The following is a 20,353-nucleotide window of genomic DNA, read 5'->3' on the forward strand; positions in this document are numbered from 1 at the left end:
AATCCAAGCAAAGGAATTTGCTTTGCATTGATTTTTGCAATTTTTTACCTGTTAGGCAGACGTAAGCAGGAAGCCTTTTTTTTTTAGAATTTCTTGGTTCTAATTTGGTTCTAATTTGGCAATATCATCATTAGGTGTTTTGCAAATACCAAGAAAGGCTAATTATTTATTTATTTTCAATGTGATTATGTCAACCAATATAAATTTTCAAAGGTGCAATTGCAGATCCATTGTCAACAAGTCAACAGGAAGTAATTGTTATTGGAAATTGGAAATTTCAATGTTTATCCCATTGATTTGTAGACTACCCTGGTCTAACGAGTTGTAAATGGCTTTTAAAAAGTTCTAATTTTCAAAGAACACAAATAGATTATTATAGAGGAAAATTGGTCATAGAGGAATTATTGGTATCCATAGATAATCATTTCTATAGGATTATATTGAAACGTGCTTGTCCCGTACGACAACATAATATTAGAGAATTTAGATTCATTTTCTCACATGATGATTTGCCAAAAGAATTGCTCTCAGATATTGCACATTGTGAAGATTTGAGCATCTATTTATTTCAACATATCAATGTCCAATGGAGCAGCAGAGAGATTATTGAAAATCATCAAAGTGGCACTGAAGAAATAAATATTTTGGGGTGCTCACTTAACAATGAAGCATCAGTTAGCAAACACTGAACTCTAAAACGACAGCACATTGCCAATAGGTTTTATGCCTGCTGAGTTACTAATGCATAGAAGACTCAGAACACGACTCAGTTTAGTTCAGACAAATCTTGAGGGGATGGTGGAAGAGAAGAAGTTGGGACAGAAATGAAATTATGGCTCAAGGTTGGAGAAAAGCAATTCAAACAACATGATAGAGTTTGTGTGTCACAGATCTGACACTCAGAACATCGCATGTCCATTTCCCTCCTGCTGCCTCCAGCAGTTTGATTTTTTTTGCACAAGATTCCAGAATCTGTCGTCTCCTGTGTCTCTCAGAACTGGAATATTGGAATGAGGGTTGTAGTATGCAAGAGACTGAGATATCTTGTAAAAAATGAATTGGAGACTGAATCAAAAATGTACATAGCAATCATTTTATACTCTTTGATATGAGCATGGATCTGGAAAATGCAAGATGTATGGAGGGTTGTGAGGTTTTGGGAACTGAGTCAATGATAGGATTTTAAAGGGAAGATTTGAAATACAGTGAAGTCCTAAACAAAGGGTGTCAATGATAATATCAGCTGTAAGATGACAAGGCTGAGAAATTGGGTGATCAGAACTTAAGTAAAATTGGCTTAATGGAACATGATGATGGTCTCCTGAACACAAGGGCAGAACCCCGGGGGGGGGGGGGGGGGGGGGGGACATGTCCCCCCCCATGTTTTGAGAGGTGGGGAACATCCCTCCCAAGTTTTTGTGATCCGGATTTTAAAATCTCCGCTTTCCGCGAGACAGTGGGGGTGGGACTGATGATCGAGGGCGCGATGATTGGAGGAGGAAGGAGTGGGGGAGGGGGGGTGGGACTGAGGATAGAGCACGGCGATTGGAGGAGGGAGACATGGCACAGACCTGCGCCGCATCCGCACCCAGGATCGATCCCAGCCGGGTCTCCGGCGCTGCCCCGTCTCCTCCCGAGTGCCCCCCCCCCCCCCTCACGGGTGGCCAGAGAGGTCGGCAGTTCGATGCGAGCTGTACCCCCAGGTCCACAGCCAGCGCATAGAAACAGCGCTAAACCCAGCTCAACTCTGCCTGTTTCGCCAGGTGAGCCTACAGCCCTTCCTGGACGTGCAGGAAATATGGCCAGCATGGAGAAGCAGCACTAGTGTCCCGTCAGTCCAGACAGGGCTGTAGTTAACCCGGTGAGACAGGCAGAGTGGAGCTGCATTTAGCGCTGGATTGAGCCTCCGAAGCCTCGCGCGTGTGTGTGTGTGAGTGTGTGTGCGCATGCGCGTGTGGCCACCAAAAAATTGTGTCCCCTCCATGTTTTGATAGCGAGTTCCGCTCTTGCCTGAACAAGATATGCTTGGAGGCAGCAAGTGAGGAAATTGGAGAGAAATTAGAGAAAAAACAGCTGTATAAATTGCATTGTATATTTTACATCACCATCTGAAGTTAGATCATTATGCTTTCATGTAGTTAATGTAGTGGATAATGTTGTGGATTCTGTATAGATGATATTACATTGCACTCTGAATTTAAGCAATTATGTTACACCATTCTGCTTCCTGTATTCTCTCTCTATATTACAGAGAAGATGAGAATTGCATGGCATTAAAACCTGTGTTTACTGAGGAAATTAGAAATTCCCTCATGGTTCCAAAAAATAAAATGCTGGGCTATTGAAAATAGGATTACTCTGATGCAGAGCAATATTACTGACTTTCCAGTGGGATTTTCATTTACACTAGAAACATTTCTCTGCCATTAAATGCTTCCAAGTGATACTAACAACTGTGAATTCCTAAAATGTATCTCCAGACTTCCCCCCTTGGTCACCTGCATCCTTAGATGAAGAAAAGATCAAGTCACTGTGAAAGTCACTGTCAGCTTCCCAGCTCAGGATGATTTGAGATCACTGTCACATTTCACAGTGTTGCGCTCACTGTGATATTACAAAGATCACGCAAGCTCTAAACCCAAGGAGAGAAGGCTTTAACACTTTTCCTTCAGACGGGAACATGCAGAGTGGACATGTGTATCTGCCTGCATTGAAGGCTTCTGCAGAGTACCACCATTCATAGGCTGAAATCATGGAATGATCTTCCTTGCATGGAATCTCTGCAAGCCTTCTGCCAAGACTGCCTGGCTGCAGCTCTGAAGGAGCCCTGTGGCCTGCTTGCATGGGAATTCTTCTAGAAGTAGGTTGTTAGAGCACACTCCCTGCCTTCTCCTCTCTTTGTCACATGCATTCCCAAAAGCTGGAAGAGCTGCCTGGAGGGTGTGTATGTGCCTTTAAGGGACAACTGGGGAAGTCTCAGCTGCAAGTGGTAGCAGCCAAGAGATGTTGCAATAGATCATTGGAGTAGCAGTGTTGACACTGATACAGTATGGCATTATGCAGGTAAACCATTATAACACTGTTCTGGAAATCTAGTCGTTTTGATGGTACTTTTAGGAAGAGCATTATGGTGATACACAATCAGTTTACATGTAGTAAAGCAAATTTTAGAATAGTTGTTATCACTCTGCAGTCTGGTTATCCATGCTTTACAACCACTACTGTGACTACTAAACCACTTGCTATATCTGTACAGAGCACTCCCACAAGAATAAATGTTTTGATTTTTTTTGAGCTTGACATATATACAGGCAAGTAATTTTTATACTAAAGCTCCATTTTCTGTTCACATCTCCTTCATCTGTGGCCTTTGTTAGGCCTGCTCTAAGTTTTCCAAGCCTGCAGCCATGTTTTTCCATGCATGAGTTCAATATTGTTCCCTTTCTCCACTGATGCCCCATGAGAAATTAAAGTAAAGACACCGTACGTTGGCTGTTTGCAACAACTGTGTGATGGGAGTAGAATAAGTGCTGGGCCAAACTTGCGATACAAGAAATGTGTGTCTTTTTCTTGAGGCCAGGAAGGAGGTTCCCCAAACACTCTCAATGTGATCACTGATATTTTATCCCCAGATTCATACTGGATTGCAGCCCTACCAGTCAAAAGTGACTGTACTGTATAAAAAGTGTACCATATATAAAAGCCCATACAGACTTCACTTACTCCCTAGACTAATCCCACATTTTTTTTCTTGATATGTTTTAAAGTGTTTATTTTAGTCTGTGGTATGTGCTTGCTGCTGATCCTACACCGCAAATTAATTCCCATTCAATGTTCCCCCAGGTCCGATTCCGATTTCAAATAGGCTTCTTATCCAATTCTGACCCTGGAAGCATATGCTGTGAAATAAAACCATTCAGTTGCTCCCACAAGTAATATCAGTTTCACAGCTGACATACTTAAACACTCGCCTAATTTTTTTAAATTCCTAAATGATTAAAAGTTCACCAAAAGTCTTAATAAAATAATTTTGTTTCATCTGTGCTACATGCATTTGCATTTTAAAGTATCCCAAGTTATTTGAATGCGGTTTATTTGGAGTTAAATGACAGTGAATTCTCTTCTATTTTGTATCCAACAAGTGCTTATTCATGAAATTTTCCAAATTTCTAAAGGTTCATTTGTTAACCCTTTGCCACTTAGATAATTACATAGAAACATAGAAAATAGGTGCAGGAGGAGGCCATTCGGCCCTTCGAGCCAGCACCGCCATTCATTATGATCATGGCTGATCGTCCCCTATCAATAACCCATGCCCGCCTTCTCCCCATATCCCTTGACTCCACTATCCCCTAGAGCTCTATCTAACTCTCGTAAATCCATCCAGTGATTTGGCCTCCACTGCCCTTGGTGGCAATGAATTCCATAAATTCACAACTCTCTGGGTGAAAAGTTTTTTCTCACCTCAGTCTTAAATAGCCTCCCCTTTATTCTAAGACTGTAGCCCCTGGTTCTGGACTCGCCCAACATTCGGAACATTTTTCCTGCATCTAGCTTGTCCAGTCCTTTTATACTTTTACATGTTTCTATAAGATGCCCCTCATCCTTCTAAACTCCAGTGAATACAAGCCTAGTCTTTTCAATCTTTCCTCATATGACAGTCCCAGGGATCAATCTCATGAACCTACGCTGCACTGCCTCAATCACAAGGATATCCTTCCTCAAATGAGGAGACCAAATCTGTACGCAATACTCACCAGAGACCTATACAACTGCAGAAGAACCTGCAGAATAATTGATTTATTGTACCTGCACACTTTGGGTCATTGGTAATAATTTCACCTCTCACTCAGAACGTTTTGATGCCCCATTCCAGAGAATTCAACATGTACCTTGGGCAGACACAAAGTGCTGGAGTAACTCAGCGGGACAGGCAGCATGTCTGGAGAGAAGGAATAGGTGAGGTTTCGCGTCGAGACCCTTCTTCAGTCTCGACCCTAAATGTCACCCGTTCCTTCTCTCCAGAGGTGCTGCCTGTCCCGCTGAGTTACTCCAGCATTTTGTGTCTACCTTCGATTCAAACCAGCATCTGCGGTTCTTTCCTACACATCTAACTTCGGCATATGGATTGTCATCTTTTGGACTTTTTTGGGGACATTGAACCAAGTCATCTTCCATCTCTCAGATTGCATTGGTACCATACATGGCCAGCAAATTTCTCTCCAGTAACTGGTGAACACCTATCCTTTAAAAATATCTGAAGCAAATGTTTTATTCAATTATCACATTACTTGTTCTGGGTTATGGGAGATATATGTACAAGTCTGAGATGGTGTAAAGAACAAGATGCATAAGATTCATAGAAACAAGGAACTGTGGATGCTGGTTTATACTAAATTTAGACACAAAGTGCTGGAGTAACTCAGAGGGTCAGGCAGCATCCTTGGAGAAAAAGAATGGGTAACTGTTCGGGTCGGGACCCTTCTTCAGATTGAGTAGGGGGTGAGGGAGAGGAGGGGTGAAGAGCTGCAGGCGAGAAAAGACCAGGACCAAACAGGGTCAATCACAAACAACATCAGGCAGGGTGGCACTTGATAGGCCCAATGTTGTCTAGGGGAGGTGTGATGTAAAGAGGAAAGCAATGTAGAGAACTGTGGAACTGGCAAAACAAGGGTGTACGAAGGGGGCAAGGGGGGAGGGGAGAGATATCAACGAAATATGAGGTGCTGTTCCTCCAATTTACATGTGGCCTTACTCTGACAATGGAGGGGGTCCAAGTCAGAAAGGTCTGTATGGGACTGGGAGGGGAGTTGAAATGGTTGGCAACTGGAAGGTCCAATAGGCCTAGGTGAACCAAGCGGAAGTGTTCAGCGAAATGGTCGGCGAGTCGACATTTGGTCTTGCAGATGTACAAAAGCCCACATCAGGAACAATAGATGCAGTAGATGAGTTTGGAGGAGGTACATTTGAATCTGTGTCCATGTGTGGAGTTTAGATATAATACGAACATGCAGCTTTAAGCATACTTATTCATCTATTATTTAAAACAGTTTTACTCTCCTATAAATTTCTTAAATTTAAAATATTCCGGTGTATTTTCCATTGTGGAGTCATCTGTCAAATGTTCTCATTAAGACTATATATTGGGAGCAGAAATGTTGAAAGTGACTTTCGCCAAGGCTTAATGTAGCTGCAACATGTTTGCCAAGTTTTATGCTCAATGCCTTGACCAAGAAAGGCAACTTTGCCTTATGTCATCTATACTACTCTATCTACTTGTGTTGCCACTTTCAGGGAGCTATTTTGGGAAAGGTCTACTTCTTAACCTGAATTAATAGAATGGGCTCTATTGTATTGAAAGATTGACAATGGAAATGTATCTTTAAGAATAAAGCTCCACACACAATAAGTTATTGTCTTGAGCTCGCTATTTACTTCTGGTCATTTAACACTAATATGTTTTCTGTAAGATTTTTTTCTGGGTGTGTCCTTCGCTAGGGAATGGAGGCACTCTTTACAGGGATGGAACCTGCACCTTTTTTGATGGATGCTGTATTTGATATTTAGCCTGCATTGTAGGATTCACCCCATGCTTCCACAGTCTTCAAAGCGACATTTGTTCAGTAGAGTTTGCCATAGTGGAAGTTACTTCTTAATAAAAAACAAGAGGGATACAAATGCTTTCAAATATATATTAGGAACTCCTACTTTAATTGTAGAATTGTTTCTGTGAAACAAGAGTTTGTGAAAAACTGTAAGCTAAATGATGACTCTTTGAAAGCTACTAAAACATATGTGGAAGTGTTTGCCAAATAGAGTATAATAGGCAGGAGATTGGTCTTCTGATTAAATGGTGCTAGAACAATATTTTTGGTTTCAACATCAGTAAAACATAGGAGCTGATTATTGACTTTAGAAGAGAAAAGCCGAAGATTCACAAACCATCGAGGGGTTAGTGGGCATTAAGTTCAAGTTCCTGGTCATGCAGATCTCTTAAGATCTGTCCTAGAATCAACACATCAATGCAATCCTAAACAAAAGCCCATCAACGCCTCTACTTCATTTAAATTGTTTATTATGCCATCTATTGAGTACTGTGGTCACAAACCAATTGTGCTGCTGCAAGGAAGAAATTCATTGTTCCAATTTGGTGTATATGACAATTAAACTCTCCCTCTTGAAAATCACTGATGATAAAAGAATTAGGCAAACCAGTTATCTGGTACCATTTTGGAAAAAGCCTTAATCCACTTAAATAACTTAAGTATTCCATCCCTTCACAATTAAATGAACTCATTTTTAAATTGGCTTTTTTTTCATTTATTTTCCATGAATGGCCAAGTCTTTTTTTTCCACAAATCTAGCAAAATTATTTTTGTTGAGTTGTGTTCCCAGGAATTTGAACCACCAGTTTGAGTCTGATCGTATTCCTACCTGATATCCAGCTTCTCTGACTTGAGCCATGTGATCCAGATCAATTCCAAAATGTGACCAATGTTTGGCCCTCCACAACCTATTACAGTGATGATATTTGTGTATGTACACTGGTTCTGCTTAGTCCCCAAACTGTTACAGCTCTTGAAAATCAATTTAACGACATTCCATCTCTGCATGATAAGATTTCACCCGATTATTGTTCCAAATTCTTTACTTTTATTTTGTGACCTTTCATCCTGAAGCGTGTCAGTATATTGGAAAGTGAATTAGATAAACCAAGTGATTGCAGTGTTTTACTTGGTGGGATTGTAACTGCTGTGGAGCCAGTTCTCCAGTATAAACATTCATTCAACCCATTGGGCCTATGTTGGAAAGGACTGATGTTAGAAGTTTATGTTTGCTGTTCTTTAGAGCTAAGCATACCTGCATGTACAGCTGGATCTTACAAGCTTGTTCTAGTGTCTACAAGTGGATGTTTAGTTTCATTTTAATTATTTCATTTCCATGCCTTTTACTACCTTCACTTTATTTTCGCAATCCTGAATTTCATCTATTTTCTCTCATCGTTGGTTGAACAAAAGTCTCTCCATTCACAAACACAAACAAGGCTGAGGTCACAGTGAAAAAGCTCTACAGCATGAAAACAGATACTTCAGCATAATTCACCCATGTTACCCAACTTATATCAGATATATTCTATCTACTTTTGTATTCTCACTATAATGGTGTCTGAACTCTAGTTTATTCCACTTTAACACATTCTTTCCTCAATCAAAGGTCTTTGCATGCGTACCTGTCAGAAATATATATTTAAGCTTATCAGATGGGCCTCTTTTTGCCTACTGGATTGTCATTCACTGCTTTAATTTTACTCTCTAATGTTATAAGATTAGACCTGGATAAGACCTGGATAATTCTGATCTTGGTCTTTATAACTTGTCAGTCTTAAGGGATATTGTTTTGACTCCTCACCTGCCTCACAGGCACTGTACTCCTATTGTTCTGTCAGTTCCACCTCTCTCTACTCTAGTACTTTAACTCGTTGGTTCCCTCCGCTGCACCAGTCTATTCTCCGCCAGTTCCCAGGGATTTGCTCTGCACAAGAGTAAGCAAAGTGTCAAAGAGAGTGTTTCAGAGTTTAATAGCAACAGAGTTTGATGTGAGCATTTCCACCCCACAACAATGTAATTTACAATGTGGTTTTAATTAGTTGGAAATGTATTTCTACATTGATGGAGTATTTTGGCTCATACCCCATAAAAAGGAAAGTTGTCTGTGGTATACTCCAATACACAGAGAGTTGAACTGATTCTAAAACTCAGTTGTTCTAAAGATAATGGAAGATAATGCACAACAATGCTTTAAATTATAGTGTTCCAGGAAGCTGTACAACCACGTAAAAATATATGTGAAGCCATTTTTGTTATTCGTTATACGTTGGAACTCCACTCAGGCAGTGCACCTGAAATTTAGTTGTATGTATTTACAATGACAATAAAGTGTATTATTATTATTATTATTATTATTATTATTATTAGTAGTAGTAGTAGTAGTAGTAGTAGTAGTAGTAGTAGTAGTAGTAGTAGTATTATTAGTAGTGGTAGTAGTAGCATTATTATTAGTATTCTTAATATTCTTATTATTAGTATTAATATTATTTATAAAATCTTCGTCAAAGAGAGTTTCTGAGAAAGAAAAGAGAAATGAATAAAAAGTTTGAGAGAGTGTCAATTCTTAGGCCCTGGAAGCAAAGGTGTTGTTACCAGCAAAAAAAAAGGAAAAGAAGAATAAAATAAAAAGCAGAATGAGAAATGTAGAAATCCTGAAGTTTGAGGATTTTGGAGGTTGCAAAGGTAGGAGGAAAAATATATACAATGTGACTAATAGATCATAGTTTTGTTGTGAAACGTGTAAAAGATATTTGTAATGTAGCGTTCCCTCATTTTATTCTTTGTTTCTTGTCCCTACATTTAGGTGACAGTGAAGTGGTTGATAATATGTATGAGACAGATCCAGAGCCACCGGCTGGAGAGAGTGGAGGAGAAGAAACAGAAGACAGTATAATGTCCCCGATTCCTGTGGGTCCGCCATCTCCACTTCCCACCAGCAACGAATTCACCCCAAAAGAAGGGTCCCCATATGAAGCCCCTGTCTACATTCCAGAAGACATTCCAATCCCACCTGACTTTGAGCTAAGGGAGTCTTCAATTCCTGGCGCTGGATTAGGGATATGGGCCAAGAAGAAACTTGAAGTGGGAGAGAAATTTGGTCCTTTCGCCGGAGTTCAGAGGGGGACATTGAAAGATCCAAATTTTGGATGGGAGGTGAGTCATGCAATTTTTAATTTATTATTGGTCCTGTTTATGTGGCCTTAGCATGTTATTCAGATTTATGAGTTTTACTCTGGACTTTACCACAGGCAGCATTTTAGCCATTTTCCCACTGGCCCACTTCTATATGTGTGGAGTAAAGTTGTATTGCTCAAGAGGCATAGTCCACAATTTTCCTGACTCTCATGACTCAAACTGGCTAAGTTGTGTCCAGAATTGCACAGCAGGAAAAAAAAACCAGGGACACTTTTTGAGTGCTTCACTTATTTTCCCCCAAAATAAAATAAGATTGCAGTGTTTAATGTATGGATCCGCCCGTGGTGTGGAAGATGGAAGAGCTTACAATGAATATTCAGCTGAGCATGAGCTTGTGCTTCTTTCCTGTCCGAGAATGTATTCTACTTGATTTCTCAGTCCACTGGTAAATTTGTCCACTGACAAATAGGACAGACAAAGGAGATGAGGAAATGTATTTTTTGAACAGTCAGTCCCATTTATCCATCAAAAAAACACTTTCTTGATGAAAAAAGTCCTCATTGGATAAACATAAAAGGATCCTCCAGTAAATCATCATAAAAAAAATGTACATGGTACTTTTTATTCTGTCTTCGATATTTGAAGTCGATTTTAATATATAAACAATTTTTCAAAGGCACAATTTTCCCAGTTCGTATTGGTGCAGCTCTGAGATTTCAGATCGAACTTGTCTTATGACTATGTTTCATTTCAATGTGCTGTTTGACTGTTGTGATGGTTTTGGAGTAATGTCTGTCAGCAAGTTTCCATTGTAGTCAGGTCAGGGCATGAATGAGTATGTTGCCAATCTACCTGATCCTCACAATAATTGGAGAAACCGCTGTTTTGTTGCAACAATAATTGAACAAGGTTAATTTTGCTGTTGTAGTAACATTCTGAATTTCAATAGATGTTATTCCATAAGGAGTAGCCAATATCCTCAATCTAATTTCGCATTCGCAGGAATCATTCTGATAAGGGAAATGAAAGTGTTTTATTTTATGTGTGATTAATTTATTTGGTGCAAACCAGGAGATCCCCATCACATTGTTCCCAATGAGTTAAATGATGCGCTACTATGTAAAAGTGGAGCAGTTAGCAATGTGCAATATTGAAAGTATTACAGGTTACAAGCAAGACATTTGCTGAATATGCTGTTCGTATGCAATGTTTGTCATGCATTCTGCACATACATTGCTCCCATGTATCTTTTCAACCCATATAGGATAGACACGGAGTACCAGAATGGTGAAGCCATTGTTGGATCTTAACAAAGTCCTTTGTTTTATCTCACACAAACAACTTCATGGTCTTGTCAGCAGGTTCAAAATATATTCCCTGCAATAAATTGAAGGACAAGGTTCTATAATTCTCAAATTAGTTATCTTTTAATTTGCAGATGTTCCTGACCCAGTTCTCATTTAATGAAGTTTGTATCACTTTCACCATTCTATGTTTTAAGTTTTCGCATTTCTGTTGATGACCTAATCATTTATTAATATGATAGCATTTTAACGGAACAATGACGCGAAAAGAGAGAAAGATAAATAATGAATGAATGCCAGTACAATGCTGCACCATACAAACATTGTTTTCAAAGCAACTAGTAGAATGCTAATTACCAGACTATCCAATAAGAGTGATATAACATGGCTGAAGGTTGTGTGATATTGTTCCGTTCATACTTTGATCACATTTGGTAGAAAACCCATGCCGTCCAATTATTTGTGTGATGCTGCATTAATCAAGAAGGTGCAGAACATGACAGAGTACTAAATGTTGCTGCACACAGAACGTGAAGACTGCTCAACTATAGGGTTACTTCTACAATTGCCATTGTAATATATGAAGACAAATATGTGGATCACATCTCTATGAATGTTGCTATCCATTAGTCTCCATTGTCTGTTAATTCTCTGTGCACTTCACTCTGGCCCTTACATAGAACTCATAGAAATTTTCAAGGAGTAAAAAAATCAGCCCATCGAGCCTGCACCACCATTCAATTTTGATCATGGCTGATATTCCAAATTAGTTTCCCGTTTTGCCTTCTCAGAATACCCCTGATTAAAGCCACAAGGGGCACATCTAACTCCCTCTTAAATATAGCAATGAACTGGTGCCAATCAGGGCAGTGGCTTTTTGTTCCAGAGATTCACCACTCTCTGTGTGAAAAAAGTTCTTCTCATCTCGGTTTTAAAGGATTTCCCCCTTATCCTTAAGCTGTGACCCCTTGTCCTGGACTTCCCTAACATCGGGAACAATCTTCCTGCATCTAGCCTGTCCAACCCCTTTAGAATTTTGTAAGTTTCCATAAGATCCCCTCTCAATCTTCTAAATTCTAGAGAGTATAAACCAAGTCTATCCAGTCTTTCTTCATAAGACAGTCCTGACATCCCAGGAATCAGTCTGGTGAACCGTCTCTGCACTCCCTCTATGGCAATAATGTCCTTACGTACTCATGACTTTCAATATTTAAAAAAATATATCATATGCATAGATTTTTTTTAATGCCTGTTATTTCAAATTAATTTTACTTTTGCGAGCTGCAGAATCCCTGATTAAAGGGGCTGCTGGCATGATTCAGCTCTTTTGCAGTGGAATTTGGTGCCAATCAGGGCAGCGTCTTGGCAACATTGCTGCCAACAACACACTTTGAATGTAAAAGTGCCTTGTCGTTCGGTCTAGAACCATGGAGGGGGATGGAAGCTCAGAGCCTCCGGGAACAGGAAGCTCCAAGGATTAATTTAGACCCATTCTACCAAGATAGACAATTCAATCTATTGGATGAATAGCTGCAGGCCTTATCCATTCTCTGTCTATTTTTCACAGATAAATGTGTTGCATTAGAAATCGTCTATTTAAAAACCATTAAGTGGATCTTATAACAACATAATATTGCACACATATTATTCAAGAGCTTAAATGAGATTGTCATTTGCTCTGTAGGTTCAGGTGAAGCTGCAGTGCATTGTCAGCTGTGTGGTTAATGGATTTGGTTATATACTGATTTGAAATTCTGACTTACATTTCCTGATATCTTAAAGGCCAAATAGTATTTTTTGTAAGTCAAAAGAAATATCTAATTTACACTTGAAATATCAATTTGTTACTTCCATGGGAAAAGGGAACTACATTTTAAACCAAAATATTATGGTATATGGACACACTGATCTGTTTTGTAGTAAATGCCTACTATGTTCTGTGTGCTGAAGCAAAGCAAGAATTTCATTGTGCTATCAGGGACACATGACAATAAACTCACTTGAACTTGAACTTGAAAATGTTTTCTTCATTTTGTCGGCTGATGCTGGTGCTGGTGAGGCCAATATTTCCTGCCCATTCTATGTGACAAAGATAATAGTGGCACCACAAAATATTTGTGTTTCTTGCATCCAACTGAAAATACACGTCTGAACTTACTACTCTTATTATTGGACCAGGGGTGATTAAGTCTAAAAGGATATAATAATGCATTTTTTTATTATAAAGGATTTCTAGACTAAGGGTAAACAGAAAAAGGCATGGGCCTGGAAAGGTTATTGTGTACTTCAATGTTTAAATGCATTATATAATTGAAACTCTTATGAGACCAGATGGGCGACCAAAATCATGTCACAAAATCCATTATTTTATTTTGGAATCCTCTGTTCCCATGTGACACATGAGCCTTCATGGCCGAGGATGGCCTTCTTTAGTATCTTAAGTATTATTGTAGGACCAGATCCTAACTGGGAGATTTCCAGTTTGGGAGAACCAGTTTCAGTCTGGTTTTAGTCAAAACCATATCACTTGCAGTTCTGTCACTTGTACTCTTATAACTGCTGTGTTTGCACCCCATTCCCCACTATCCAGCCCAATCATAAAGCTGACTCCTCTGCTCTAAGGAGTCAATCAAAATTCACATGGGCTCCGATCGTCAGGGCCTTGCTACCCTCCTGAATGATGTCTGAACCCTATCACATGTATCCCAGCCACGAACTCTTGGCTCTCCTTACATTTTCAACCCCTCCCATGACCCATACCAGGGCCACAATACATCTATTTTCTCTCCATTCACCAGAGCAAAAGAGGAAAGGCATTCCTCTGTGCTGGCCTTGGGCTCACTGAACATTGGTGTTTTGCAGAAACATACGTTAGCCCTCCATAAAAAACTCGGAAGGTGCAAGCACTTTTCCAATAGTTCATTTATTTTGGTTGCTGAGACAGCTTTACGGGTCTTTCAAACAAAGTTCTCACTCAGAAAGTCAGAGGGTCTCAAATTCATTAATTGAAACACCATTGGGATATGGAATACTCTGAAAATCCCTTTATCTTGAAAATCTACTATTGGCACATGATCAACTATCATCAATAATGTGGATTTTCACGACAAAGCTTTCAGAAAAAGCATTTTAGTGTGTGATTGTCATGTTAGAACATTTTGGCCACCCACATACTTCAGATCATTACCAATAATTCACAACAGTGCTGTCCTCAGCTGGAGTGAGTTGGTGGGTCAAGGCAAGGACAGAAATCATATTTCCTTCTCACCCCTTCCTCCTCTTCCTCTGGTGGCTCACAAGACAAGACCAGGCCTCTGTTGTAAAATAAGTTTTTTTTTGTTCTGTAACAGCTCCATTAGATATGTCAGAGTCCATCAGGAAACTGATATATTCTGATATAGGAATTACATAAAAATGCATTTGCCTATCATTTAAGTAATGATAAAGAATGATCAGACAGCTCAGTATTTTAAGATGGGAATTGGAATTCTGTACCTAAACAAGGCTTCTTTTGTGATAAGAAATAAACTGTGATAAGAAAACCAAAGTAAATACGACACCAAAAACATGCAAAAACACAAAAGAGTTTAGCAGGGTTGGTGTGGAGATTATACTTCCCTGATGTAGTCATCTATTCAAGTAAAGGGATGGATATTCAGGATCGACCTGAACCAAAGGTTTGTAATCCTTGGTAATTCTCTCCCTAAGAAGGCTGTGGAAGCTCCATGACTGAGCGTATTCAAACCTGCAATACGGGCTTCGTTTTTTGCATTATTACTGTTACCGAGAATTATGATTATTAATTTATTGTATTATTAATCATTATATTATTTATCTACATTAATAATGGGTTGTATTAAACTGCAGCAAGTAAGAATCTCATTGTTCCATTACTAATATATATGACAATTAAATGCTCTTGACTCCCTTGACGAGTCTTAAACTAATCTCAGGAACAGATGGTAGAATGGAACTTGGTGCATTACCCTTCATCTCTGCCCTATCTTCTTCCCTTCTTCCCTACTCCTTAAGGAATCCAGAACACACGCAAACAACAACATTGATTTTTTTTTCTTGATCGCCTAAATTATGGATACAGTCAACACCAATTTGTATGTTTAAATCCACAATTTGAACGTGCTCAAAAGAGCTGACAAAAAAGCTTGTAGATTTGATTCCTGATATGTATCTGCAATCTGGAGTTATAACACTACAAAGGTTACAAGAAATTCCCTCCCTGCTGCAGGGTTAAGGAGAGAGGAAATAAAATGAGCTAGTGTACCTGCTCCTGCTTCCTAATCTCTGATTCTGAATTTAAAATTTCATAGAGACTTGCTTAGATGGGGCATCTTGGTCAGCATGGATGAGTTTGGCTAAGGGGCTTGTATCCGTGCTGTATGACTACGCCTCTATTCATGGAATAGGAAGGGGGGGGGGTTGTGGATAGCCATCACCAGCTGTCCTGGGCCTCAGTAGGGCTTTTTATTATTTGTAATAATTTGATAAAACTAAACACTTTGCTAGATTGCTTAAGTGGGCATATAAGCACCAACCTTATTGGTAAAGGATGTTTTTATTCTTTCTGGGATGTGAGCGTCACTATCAGGGACAACATTTAAGGTTTCTTTCTTCCCAATTGTTTCAGTGAAGGTGCTGGTCATCTGCATTCTTAAACTACTATTGAAGCGAAGTTGCTGCTACAGTATGTGTAGCTCTACACACTCTGTGGTTTGCTGGTCCATTTCAGAGTGCACTTGAACATTACTGTGGTTTCTTTCCTTGAAGACCATCAATAAATCAATTGGATTTAAAAAACAGTTCAGCAACTTCATGGACTCTTTGACTGAGGCTTGTTTTTTTATTCCCAGATTTATGGATAAATTCAAATTCGTAGCCTGCCAGGATGTGACTCACGCTCACAGTTTCTGTAACACTCTCATCTCCAAACTATATGTGGAAATGAGCCAATGAATACAATCAACAGATTCTGCTGACTTACAATGGTCACTCAAGACATATTCACTCAAGACATATGATCTCTTGTGAGCCAGCAGAAACCCTTTTATTTTTGTTAGTATTTTTAGTGCAGATCCAAAACTCCATGGAATTTCAGACATAGAAATAAACGGAGGCACTAGACCACAATAGGAGAGTTTAGCAAAAAATGAACAAAATGTAGCTTAAGAGGAATTACAATTGCAGAACAAAATAATTTGATAGGTGTGGAGGTTTAGAGGCCAAGCTCTGGAGCGAAAACCAGAGGTTGAAAGATGGAAGAGAATTGGAGGCAACAGAAGAGAGGAAAGGTGTGGATGCATTATTGGGTACATTTTCTCCAAATGTACCTCTATAAATGTAAACGGTTATGGACTGGAATTAAAACATGAGCTGGTGCCTTCTTGTGTGAAAGCATTGAGAATGATGCAGCAGCAAAAATAAATGAACACAGAATCATTTGATGAGTGTTTGGATACACAGCCTCAGCAAGGCTTTCTTCTGCTCTGTGCATTCTATCAGACACCATTGTTTACTGACAGCACTTTGAGAGGCAGGCTGATAAAAGCCTGACTCTATCTTCAGACTTTCAGGACACCTCTGTGACACATAACATAATAAAAGATAATCTGCAAATTTAAACTGAAGGACACCTTGGAGTGAGGGAACAAGGTCCAGGTTCCCTTTTGAAAGGGATCCTAATATTGATTTTCCTTTGCCTTTGATAGCTTTGTGTTGAATGAGTTGGGCAGGATTAAACAGCCACACCTCAAAACAAAATAACGATTCCACTGGTTCCCATGACTAATCAATCGACCTTCACTGCCTTGCCAACACCAAGATTCAGTTCAGAACTGTTCCCTGTACGTTTGGGGAACCTGTTATCGGATGATACCTGATTCAAAGGTTATCACAATAGATACAGGTGCTGTCTCATTGACAGACAAGGTCACAAAGAGACAGATACCTTTCCCAAAAACACCCAGCTCAAGTGAAGATTTTTGTTATTATAAAACAAATTTAAATCTGTGGGTTTAACGAGCTACTGAGAGATTCTCACTGGTTTATTTCGAACACAACTGCTTGATAATTTGCTTGAACACTACCATAATGATGGTACAGAACCAAATAGATCAAGGAGACCTCAGAGTTGAGTCCTAGTTTGTGCTTAGTTTACAGTTGCAGATGATTCTCGGGGCAGTACAATAACTTTTAAGTTTCTCAAAACAAAAGAGAATAGACAAGAAACCAGACAAGATTTTTGTTCCTGATTGTTTTCTAAAGCCCTCTGATGTACAGTCCACATCTGCAGAAATCAATGAATAATATGGGCGGCACAGTGTCGCAGCAGTAGAGTTGCTGCCTTACAGCGTTTGCAGCACCGGAGACCCGGGTTCGATCCCGACCATGGGTGCTGTCTGTACAGAGTTTGTACCTCCTCCCCATGACCGCATGGGTTTTCTCCGAGATCTACGGTTTCTTCCCACACTCCAAAGATGTACAGGTTTGTAGGTTATCGGATGATACCTGATTCAAAGGTTGGTATAAATGTAAATTGTTCCTAGTGTGGGTAGGATAGTGTTAATATGTGGGATCCGTTGGTCGGTGTGGACTCGGTGGGCTGAAGTGCCTGTTTCCGCGATGTATCTTTAAACTAACCTAAACAAAATTTAAAAAGACTAGGTTTACCCCTGACATGGGCTTGGCTTAGGATCATTCAATGCTGTTTGGACCAAGACAGTGTTTTTTTAGGCCGTTGGACTATGGAAGAAGTCACAAAAATGCTTCATACTTTCTTCACTGTTATACACAAGAAACGTATCTTTCTTCAAGAACCACTGGATGAAGAAGTGCCTGTGATATATCACTTCACTAAACTGATGGATGTAGAAAGAGTAATTCAAAAGCAAAAAAGTATCGACACTACAAATCTGAAGTAAAAACAGAAAATATCTCAGCACGTCAGCAGATATGATAAAGCGAAGAATTTTTCCAGTTCTCATGAAAAGCAATTGTCCTGAATGATAAATGTGCGTTTCTCTCTGTAGATCCTGCCTGACCTGATCAACATTTATGACACTTTCATGTTTCATTCTTTGGGATCTAAAGAGAGAGAAGTGAGGGTGAACAGGGAGGTAAAAGACGTTGGACAACTGGATTGTAAAACACTGGTAGGTTTGTGAACTGGTAGATCTTTGAAGAGTTGCATGAAATTTCTAGTTTGAGGCCTTAGTCTGATGTTTCCAGCTGCCAACTGTGATGAACCTAATGTCGACTCTAGAAAAACAAATGTAGTCTCACATAAATATTTTATAAAGTGTTTTAAGGGAAGCACATATCTCCTATTCATTGATTCTTTTCTTTCAGACCTTCTGGTTGAATAATGAGTTGCAATTTAATCTCAGTTTCTCCAATTCTTTATTTAAGAGAATAACATGTTTCTGTACTGGTAATTTGTTTCAGCTACTTACTAGAAATCCACCTTCAGAAACACGGACAAACATATCAGCCTTGACTTGCCTACCCAATTCTTCAAAATTCTTTATAGGATAACTTTTTCACTCAGATGGTGTAAGGATATGGCATGAGCTGCCAGAGGAATCACAGTAGTTGAGGCAGGCACAATAACAACATTTAAAAGGCACTTAGATGGGTACATGGATGAGGAACGTTTAGATCCTTAGTGGGCTAATTGCCACCAAATGGAAATAGCTAAGACAGGCGGCCATCTTGTTCGGCAATGATGAGCCAGCAGGCATGTTTCGGTGTTGGATGACTCTGTTTCCTCAGATATTTTCCACTAACTGGAAAATCAAGATGCCCTCATCTATATATAAATGTATACGAGAATCATTAAATTAGATGATGACAGGAATGGAAAGTGGCATCATGTTGTCCACTTTCTTGAGTGTATGGGTAATTTCAAGCAAAAGTAAAAATTCTGCTTAGCTTTTTTCTTTATCGAGTCCCTGAAAACTTTGGAGCAATCCAATTAACTGATAATTAATCAATTTGAATCCATCCTATTTGTATCTTCAGACCCTAATCACTGGAATTCCTTTGGGCAATAAACCTTTTCTGTGTAGTTCAGTCATCTGATCCATTCCAGGCATGGAGATGCCCTGAGCTTGTCTGAACATAGATCATAGAAGGGCGTGCAGGGCATGAACAGGCCCTTCGGCTCACACTGGCTGTGCCGAACATGATGCCAAGCCCAACTCTTGTCTGCCTGCACAGAATCCATATCCCCCCATCCCTGCATGCCAATCCAAAGGTTTCTTAAATGCCACAGCCTCAACCGTCACTCCCGGCAGCTCGTTTTAGGCTTTCACCACCTTCTTGAGGAGGATGCTAGGAGACTGCAAGGTGACTTGGATAGGCTGGGTGAGTGGGAAAATGTTTGGCAGATGCAGTATAATGTGGATAAATGTGAGGTTATCCATTTTGGTGGCAAAAACGGGAAAGCAGACTATTATCTAAATGGTGGCCGATTGGGAAAGGGGGAGATGCAGCGAGACCTGGGTGCCATGGTACACCAGTCATTGAAGGTAGGCATGCAGGTGCAGCAGGCAGTAAAGAAAGCGAATGGTATGTTGGCTTTCATAGCAAAAGGATTTGAGTATAGGAGCAGGGAGGTTCTACTGTAGTTGTACAGGGTCTTGGTGAGACCACACCTGGAGTATTGTGTACAGTTTTGGTCTCCAAATCTGAGGAAGGACATTATTGCCATAGAGGGAGTGCAGAGAAGGTTCACCAGACTGATTTCTGGGATGTCAGGACTGTCTTATGAAGAAAGACTGGATAGACTTGGTTTATACTCTCTAGAATTTAGGAGATTGGGAGGGGATCTTATAGAAACTTACAAAATTCTTAAGGGGTTGGACAGGCTAGATGCAGGAAGATTGTTCCCGATGTTGGGGAAGTCCAGGACAAGGGGTCACAGCTTAAGGATAAGGGGGAAATTCCTTTAAAACCGAGATGAGAAGAACTTTTTTCACACAGAGAGTGGTGAATCTCTGAAACTCTCTGCCACAGAGGGTAGTTGAGGCCAGTTCATTGGCTATATTTAAGAGGGAGTTAGCTGTGGCCCTTGTGGCTAAGTGGATCAGAGGGTATGGAGAGAAGGCAGGTACGGGATACTGAGTTGGATGATCAGCCATGATCATATTGAATGGCGGTGCAGGCTCGAAGGGCCGAATGGCCTACTCCTGCACCTAATTTCTATGTTTCTATGTTTCTTTGTTTCTGTGTAAAGAAACTTGTCCACACATCTCCTTTAAACTTTGTCCCTCTCATCTTAAAGCTATACCT

The 20,353-nt window shown here is 39.9% G+C and overlaps 1 protein-coding gene across 5 annotated transcripts in view; it reads left to right on the top strand.

Moving 5' to 3' along the window:
- The window catches only part of prdm16 (PR domain containing 16), a 733,455-nt gene that overhangs the window by 211,966 nt on the left and 501,136 nt on the right, over nucleotides 1–20,353 (top strand). For all 5 annotated transcript variants that reach the window (XM_055659693.1, XM_055659694.1, XM_055659696.1 and 2 more), the window contains exon 2: nucleotides 9,412–9,761. In XM_055659693.1, coding sequence (XP_055515668.1) covers nucleotides 9,412–9,761 — 350 coding nt within the window. The remainder of the gene's footprint in view (nucleotides 1–9,411; nucleotides 9,762–20,353) is intronic.

Source organism: Leucoraja erinacea, chromosome 30 (genome assembly GCF_028641065.1).
Source record: "Leucoraja erinacea ecotype New England chromosome 30, Leri_hhj_1, whole genome shotgun sequence".
In the NCBI taxonomy this organism is placed as follows: domain Eukaryota; kingdom Metazoa; phylum Chordata; class Chondrichthyes; order Rajiformes; family Rajidae; genus Leucoraja; species Leucoraja erinaceus.